This window comes from Vidua chalybeata, chromosome 17 (genome assembly GCF_026979565.1).
Source record: "Vidua chalybeata isolate OUT-0048 chromosome 17, bVidCha1 merged haplotype, whole genome shotgun sequence".
Lineage (NCBI taxonomy): Eukaryota > Metazoa > Chordata > Aves > Passeriformes > Viduidae > Vidua > Vidua chalybeata.
The window spans coordinates 4,474,169-4,482,823 of NC_071546.1; the positions used below are offsets into that span (position 1 = coordinate 4,474,169).

Genomic DNA, 8,655 nt, shown 5'->3' on the forward strand with positions numbered 1-8,655 from the left:
AAGAATCCTGTGGTGCATGGAGCATCTTAGGACACCTCTGTGGTTACAGTTCCCAACAGTTTGGCATCTGTTCATGTGATTGACTTGAGAGAGGGGTTTTTTATGTTCATCTTGGATAATTCATTTTAATTATCCAGACAATTCCCATCTATAAATGCACTTACTAAGTAACTGAATATTTTCTGCCTTTTTCCTCTAAGACATTTGACAAAGGCAGTGATGACCCCTGTGGGGCAGAGCCTTGAGCCTTCAGCCGCTGGGAGATGATCTGCAGACATGGTATAAAAAGGAGCTGAGCCAATGTTGTATCAAATCTGTTCCTGCAATAATTAGTCCTTTGACTCACATGTTTGCAGTTGTCACATCATTTACATTTAGCAGCCCACACCCACACAAAATCCTGTTGTGACCTCTCTATGGGCTGAAGTTTGGGTTGAGGTTTTCCTTTTAGGTGGTAGCAAAGAGGACTTGTCTTGAATGAGGAAACATATTTTTCAGGGTAGTGCTACTACTGCTGTAGATATTCTAGGAAATTACATCTAAACCAAATTTTTACCAAGTTTTTTACCTTTTGATAAAGTGAAGTCAGTTTGCAGTACGACCTTATCATTGCTTTCATCCTAAAATAAATGGTAGCTCTCACGGATGGTGCTGATTTTGAGGAAAATTCTCTCTTCCAGCCTGGTCAGTTATCCATATCAGCCAAAAGTCTTGGGTGTCCTTATAAAATGTTTGAAAATTAGAAATATTTCTCTTTTGTAAAACTTTGAGTCATACATGTAAAATTTGAATAAGTGAACTGTTGCAAATCACACAGGTTTATGTTAATTTATACTCAGATCCTTTTTCTACTGAAGGATACATATTTGTGCTAGGAAGGAAAGGTTTTATTCCTTTGTCAAGTTACAAACAAATTACCACTGAATAGGACTCTGTTAAAAATATTCTTCTACAGCTTGATCTTGGTCAGCTATTTTTCATTCCAAGTTTTGCAGAACTCTTCTCATATTTCATTCCACATTTGTAGGTCTTTAAGGGCACAGAGGTTCCAAAGATTCAGTGCAACTTCAGGATTAATACAGTTGTTAAAATCTTGTCCTTCACATACATTCTCCTGGTGTTTTTTGCAGATGTATTGTTGGGAGCACATCTTTCTGTGCATTTTTACACCTGGAAAATTGCTTTCAATGGGAAATTGTTCCTATGCTTGCAGCTAGTACAGAAGAACTAGGAGTTATTTTATTACAAGCCAGAATATCACTTTGGGGTACATGTGGGCTTTTATTTAATGGGTTTGTTTTACTTGTGTCAGTAACAAGCAGAGCTTGGATAGGTGTGGATATTCGTGTTAGAATTTATTTAAATTGTGATTAAGGATAGAAAGCATTGTAGTTGATTTTTTTTCTCTGATTTTTGGTATATCTGCTAAGCAGTTTCTTTGTTCTTTTCTTTTCTTGCAGCATCTTTCCTTGAAAGCAAAAAGGGCTAAAGTAGATGACCACTGACATGACTTCAGTTGTTGTGACATCAGAAGCAGAATGTACCAGTGATTTCAAGCTGGCCACAGTCCATTCAGCAGTCAGTTCATTAGCAATTTGATCTTCCATCAACCTAAATGTTTAAATGCCTGCCAGGATCTGTAGGGGTTTATGCATGACCAGTACATTGTAAACCTAGAGCTTGCATTGTAGACATTTTAATCTTTGCCTACTTGACCTCTGTTGTTAACCTGGGCATGTTGCTCCTTTTAAATAGGTAGAAAAACAACTTAAAAAGTAAGAGGACATACAGGACCACAAAAAACCTGAAACCTTCAAGAAAGAAACAGATTTCCTGGAGTGGTACTGCCTTATGAGCATGGGGAGTAGGGTACCCTGCCTCCTGTCACCCAGAGCACTGTGACTTACACCGGCCAAACTGAGCCTGGCTCCTGCCAGCAGGAGCTCAGGGCAATCAACTACCCCTTGAAATGCAAGGTGCTGCCATGGAAACATTGATTTCCTGTTGGACCATCCCAAACTGGTGCAGCTTGTGCTCCCAAGCAGTAAAAGTGTCCTGCCCGAGGCTGAGCTGGCCCAGCTCACTGTGCTGAGCAGTCCCTGGGTACTCAAAGGTCTGGGTTCTGCACATGGGAGTTGCTGTTTGGGGAGGGGAGAAAGAGCAGCTCAGTATTTTTAAGATGGATTAATTTTCTGCTCAATCAGGGGACTAAAGATGTATATTGATAATCAATCAAGGTCACAGACAGGGCTTTACTGTTCTTTTTTATCCTATGAGAGAAAAAATGTTAACCTTCCACTGCTTGGAAATACCAGTAAATTTCATCTGAGGAATATCATGGAACTCTGTTTTTTAGCCTCTGTTGATCAGCAAAGAAGGAAATGTTCTATACTTTCCTATAAGGAACACAGTCCTTTACATTTATTTTATTACAAATCTGTTCTTTGCTGCTTGGGACTCGTTTTCCTCTGTTACTGAGGAGAAGGATGCTCTGAACAGTTGCTGCTTTAATTGGGATTCCATGGCTACTTTTCAGTAAGGAATTATGCTTGTTTGTGTTTTAACAAGACAGCTTGGATACATGTATTTATTTTTCTCCATTTTTCCATTTTTACCTATATATATTTATTTTAGAAAGACATTGCTTGAAAATTTTATTTTTGTAATTCAGCTGATTTGATGAATGTGTTTTTTGGCATATTAACTGTTTAATTTCCTTTAAAAAAAAAGGATGTAAATAGGCAAAAATTTCTACATAGAACAAATGCCTTCCTCATCACAGGACTGCCTTGAAAACTTTCTTGAGAGCTTCTTTACCTTGTCCCTTCCAAATACCTGCAGAGAGAGCACGTTGTGCCACGTGCACTGTGTGGTCTCCTCAGTCTGTCCATCCTGACTGCAGCACAAACACATGTACCAGTCTCCAGGAATGGCACCAGCAGCATAAAAACTGTGTCACCTTCCTCCTTCTTGTCCCTGTGCCCCTCACCTTTGTATTTCCCTTAGACTGGAAGCTCCTCGGGGCAGGGACTGTCTCCTAGCCAGAGCTGAGAGCAGTGTTGGAACTCACTAAAAAGATTTAATTTGCAGGTTTTTTTCTCTTAAAGGATTAGAGAAAGAACTGAATATGAAGATTTGTCAATTGTCTGTGTTTCTCTGTCCTCTGGAAGTATTCTTAAGAAAAATAAAACTGTTGAATTGAGGAAGCTTGGGAATGCATCACTTGGGTCTGAGCAGGGGGCGATTTCCAGGGGTGCTGGGTGGGTGTGCTGGGCTGGGCTGGCAGTGGCCACTGCATTTGCCAGCTCTGAGAATTTTGGGTGGCTCTGGAGACCTGTCTTGTTCAGATGTTCTTTTACCTGACTGCACAGCTGCAAGATTTCCTCTAGGAATGATTGTGATTCCTGCTGAGGTCAGAACCCAGGGATGTGCAAGCTTTGTCACATGCTGCAAACCATTGTAGTTAGGTAAGAATGAGTGCAGTAGGTCCTTATAAACAACAAAAAAAAAATTGAGACATTTTAGCAGTTTTACAAACTACTGAGTTATCTCCACACCCAGAACAGGCAGACCCTACACTAGAGATGCAGGCTAAGAATAAGATGTTATTAAGATCCAGACTAAGGTCACCTTTAGACAGAAAACACTGCTGGCATCAGAGATATGGACCCTTGAAAGGTGTTGGAAGACAGAAAACTTTAAAAAACCCTAAAAATCTCTTTATTTTGTAAAGCTTTGGCCTTCAGCTCCCTGCTAGATTAGCACAGAGCATTCTGCTTTAAATAGCTGTATGTAAGGAGGTGGCTCCCTGCCTTGGTGATGGCTCTTTGCTGCACTAAGGCTGTTGTTGGGAAGGTTGGAGTCATTTGAAGATGGTTGTCAGGAGTTTATGGAACATTTAAGAATTGGAACCCTGGCTTTTAGAGAATAAGGTTAAAATATCAGCCTGTTGAATCAAAATACTGCTTGGAATAGAAGTCATTCCACTGCTGGCAAGGAGACAGATTTTTTAAGAAGTAAATTTACTACCCATTGACATCAAATGATTGTGGGGTAAAAAAAAGGTGCACTCCTCAAGCCTCTCAGAAAGTGCTGTCAAGTGTTTCTACTCAGGACTTCAGTATTGTCAGCTCTAGAAGAAAATGAAGTTCAACTGGAATAAAGATTCAGCCGAGAAAATATTAATTGAGATATGTTTCCCATCTTGTTGATTAAAAGTAATTCTGATATGGGAAAACAGTCACAGCCCTTTCTGGTTAATCTGAAGAAAGAGACAAGTAGTTAAAAGTTGGGAGCCTTGGTTGCAGGAAGGAGGGAGAGAAGAGAGCAGGGAAGCAGAGAGCCTTTCAGATTCCCTTCTTTTGGGAGCATCAGTGTCATGGATAACTGTGCTCATCCTGGGATTCTGGTAATTGTCATTGTAGGCAATTTTACTGAAAGCAGCTTGGAAACAGCTTTATTACTCTAATTTCATAATGTTCATCTCTATCAAGTGATCACACAACCAACAATTGGCAAAGAAAGTCGACACCCCAACTCAGCCTTTAGAGTAAGTGACTCTGCTGGGGCTTGGAAAAAAAAAGTTGCAAGATGAACATGAGTAGTTTGTGGAAAAACTTATATCCAGTCTTTGGCTTAAAACGGGCTGCATTTTGAGAAAAGTGCCAGTAGATGGCAGGCACCGGTTTCAAAAAGTATCTCGGGGAAAACTAATTGGCCAATTCTTCAAAAGTTTTCCTTATTCTTCAGTTTTACCATTTAATTACTTTAATGGTAAGTGGGATGAGAAAGGGTAAAGGAAAAAGCTGTTGGTGGCTGTGGGATAAAGGCAGTATTTGAGGTGCAGAGATTAGTGAAAAGCCCAGAGGGCTGAATGTCCTGCTGGTTTAAAAGCAAACAAACAAAATGCCCTAAAAAAGCCCAAAATTCCCAGCCAGGATATTCTGTAGTGGTTCTTTCGCTTACCCCCTGAGTCATAGAAAATGGCAGTTTGTCCACACTTCATATTCACTAGAAAGGAATCTTTGAGCTGTGTTGGATTCTAGCCACTATTGTAACAAACAAAATTAAGAGTTTAATGCAGGAAAAAAACACCAAAACCCCAAACCAAACTAAAAAATCCCCCATGTTTTTGTTTGTGGCAGCATGGCAGATGTGATTTGTCTCAGAGGATGCAGGAATATTTTCCTGCTCCATTCCAACATTGGGTTTGCAGGGCTGTGGATGTGCAAGGCTGTGAGATGCAGGGATTGAATTTGGCTGTGTTGCCAGTTATGAACAATCAAAAATTTCCTGGGGAAAAAAAAATCCCTCTTTTCTCCTTCCTAAAATAATAGTTACAATTTACAATAACGACATGCATTTATCTTGTCTTTCAGATTTATTTGAATGCTCCCTTACAGTTCCTGGAGTGCACAGAGCATCAGGAGCACCACTGCAGGAAATCCCTGCTGATGAGCTCACTGTGGCATCAGGAGCTGGCTGCAGCTGCACATCCCACCCTTGCTGCTTCCTTGCTTTCCCAGGTCCAAGCTTGCTCCCTGTGCCCTCCTCCCAGGCTGGGTGCTGCAGGCAGAGGCAGAAGGGGAGAAAAGCTGAGGCAGAGCAGTCAGAGGAGGACGTTTCCTGTCCTTGGGGTGTTTCTGACGTCCTCCCACAGATGGAAATGGGTCCCTGCAGTGACTCCTGCATTGCTTGTGCAGCCTCTGCCTGCAAGGCTCCCTTCAAGGAGGGAGCACCTGAGCAGGGATCAGCCACCACATCCCTGGAGACTTTCCATCCTGTACTGCTTTGCTTGGAATAGTTAAACTTACAGGAGAGAGAGCAGGACAGAGAAGCAAATCACAAGAGCTTCTTGGTTCTCTTCAGCCAAGAAATAGATTGTTTATTGCAGATGCATGTTGGCAGAGAGAGGATCCTGTCAGACAGGGAATGTTTTGATGTCAGGAAACATCTTCCATGAGCCAGGTTTTATGGAACTCCTGCTGCTTCTCCCTTTGGTGTCTGGGGAGATACCAGGGTTTCATAAGCTGTGCAAAGACCCTGCTGCAGCCAGGGCAGGGAAGGGACTCTTTGGGCTGTGCTGGCACCTGGAAGAGCCAGGATCATGTTCAGTCCTGCCACAGGGAGCAGGATCTGCCTGGCCCTGCTGTGCTGGCACAGGCTGGGCAGTGCTGGTGGGAGGCATCCATCACAGAGGCAGCTCTGGATGTAAATCCAGGCTGGGACAGTGTGAAATAGTGATGGCCATTAGGAGCTGTCAGAGCAGCCAGGACACCAGGAAAGCTCTTTGCAGTTCCCCAGGGATGCTGGGCAGCCTGGCACATGGAGGGGGGCTATATCAGAGCTGCAGCACTGTTGAACAAGTCTTGGCTTACTCAAAATCTGTCTTTTTGGAAATTGCAGCTGCTGCTGATTTAACCTTTACATCTTACAGGTGGGAAAGCAGCATGTTACAGTGGTGAGGGATCCATCAGAGAAGCCTTGAAGCCTCTTGGTTTAGCTAGAGAAGCAGAAAGTGATTCCCCCTGCAGCTGTGTGCAGGGGACCTGCTGCACTGGGGCGTTTCCAGGGGAGGTCATTCCTGGCTCTGGTACAAACCCTGCCCTCAGAGCTTGCCTGTCTGAGCAGGGAGTCAGTGCAGGGCTTGGACACCTGATCTGCCTTGCAGGGCTCACCATGGACAGAAGGAGACAGTCCTGGTGGGGTGGGTGTGTGTGTGTGCTTCTTGTTAGCAGCAGGGCACATCTCTCTTGCTGTGCAGAGAGGAACCAGGCTGTCACTGCCCCTTTGTGTGGCCAAGGGTCCCCACATGGTGATGGTGTCCACATCCCCTAGCACTGATTTGTGAGGTGTCCACATCCCCTAGAACTGGTTTTCCAAGCAGCTGTCAAGACTCATGTTATGTTCTGTTCCTCATCCTGTCCCCAAAATATATGTGGAAAAGGCTAATTTAAAGTGAATTCTATAAATGGCAAGTGGCCCCATTCAAACCTCATGAACCCCTGCTCAGAATGTCCCCACTGGTGCCATTTTGGGGGCAGGATTTGCAGCAGGGGAGCAGTGTGTAACCCACTCTGTGCAGGTCACTCTGTGGGTATTTGTGCCCTTGGTGTGATTCATCCTTGCACCTTTCCATTTCAGCCCCATTTGGGGGCGTCCTGAGGATGTGCTGTACCACAAGGAAGGCTTGTGGAGATGAGTGAGGAGACCCAAGTGGGAAGCACTCATCACTGGACAGGGAATGGAGGCAGCAGGGGTTGGTACATGTTGGTGAGAGCAGCAGCTGCTCTGGATCTGCTCCATGTCCTCTTGCTGCTCTCCATCCAAAAGCTTTTCACAGACACCTCCTAACTCTTGTCCCTTTGTCACAAAGTCCTCTTGAGTCTGCTTAAGGGCTGTCTTGTGAGAGTGAGGAGTGGAATACAGAGGGAAGATGTATTGTAGAAGGAAATCTCAGGGACTGGGGAGCCTGAAATATGTGGGAACCTGCTACTCAGTCATTTGAGTGAGGTTCCCATTAGGGTTTGGAAACTTTCCAGGAGCCCTTGTACCTAAGCAAGCAATAACTTCTGGCAAGACAGAAGTTTTAGGCTTTGCCAGAATTCCTGCATTAGCTGCAGTGAGAGGAGAGTGGAGCTGAGCCTGACAGAGCTTTGCCCAGGGCACAGCCACGGGGGCAGGCACAGTGCCTGTCACCATCACAGCTCTTCCTGAGGTGGGTTCTCCAGGGAAAAACACCTTCAAGGACTCCAGAGGCACTATCCACCACTTTGGAGCAGGATGCTGGGTGTATTTTTACCGAAGTTGGTAGATAAACATTGACTATTCTCCTCCTCCCTCCAGAATTTTATTCTGGAATGACTTTTTGGTTGGAAACAAGGAACTGGAACATGTGAATTTTGCTGTTGACTTTGTCTCTCTCTGGGTAAATTCACTTGTAGTTCATTTTACTGAAGTGTAAATACGGGTGAAATTTTATCTCCCACAGCAGTAGGAGGCTGCAGTGTCTGTCAGATTTATTGACACCCACAAACACAATGCTTTCTGGAAGGCAAAAATGGTTTTGGCAAGTGGGCTTGCATGTTTGGAATTTTGTCGCCAAAACTGGCTGAGACGGTTTGAGAGAAAACTCTTCTTTCTAAAACTGGAAGGAGCAGATTGCTGACATCTGATATTTCTCAGTGCTGACTGATCTTTAAATGCTGTGCTTGATTTCTGTTGCACTGTTTTCCTCACTTCACTCTCTCTGGCTGAGTGGCAGAAAGTATTTTGCCACATTCCTCTCCTTGCTGTGCTTTTCCACTGCAGAAAGATGGAGATCTGCAAAGGAAACTTTTTTCCCTCCCTTCCTGTTCAAAAAATTGTGAAAGAAGCAGGGTGAAACTTCAAAACATGGATAAAGGGTTAGGATCTTCCTTGGGAAAAAAGATCAAAAATGTTTTAAATGAAAGTTTTCAGTGAAAAAAAACACAAATTAAGATTGTGTCACTGTCTGCCACTTGCCCAGCTGTTGAGGTGTGGCTCTCCAGGCTGTGCTTTGCACACACACCCCCCCACAACAGTCCAGCTCACTGGGCCTTTGAAATGAAAATATCCTTCTAGAGACTTCCAGCACCTCTCATTTGCTCCTGCAGGCCAGTGTTGTTTTGGCTG

General features: G+C 43.8%; 1 protein-coding gene across 2 annotated transcripts in view; it reads left to right on the forward strand.

Annotated features, from left to right (window-relative positions):
- The window catches only part of DHX35 (DEAH-box helicase 35), a 28,623-nt gene extending 25,421 nt beyond the window's left edge, over positions 1 to 3,202 (forward strand). For both annotated transcript variants that reach the window (XM_053958758.1, XM_053958759.1), the window contains exon 22: positions 1,461 to 3,202. In XM_053958758.1, coding sequence (XP_053814733.1) covers positions 1,461 to 1,505 — 45 coding nt within the window. In that variant the 3' untranslated portion in view covers positions 1,506 to 3,202. The remainder of the gene's footprint in view (positions 1 to 1,460) is intronic.
- The last annotated feature ends 5,453 nt before the right edge of the window (positions 3,203 to 8,655 follow it).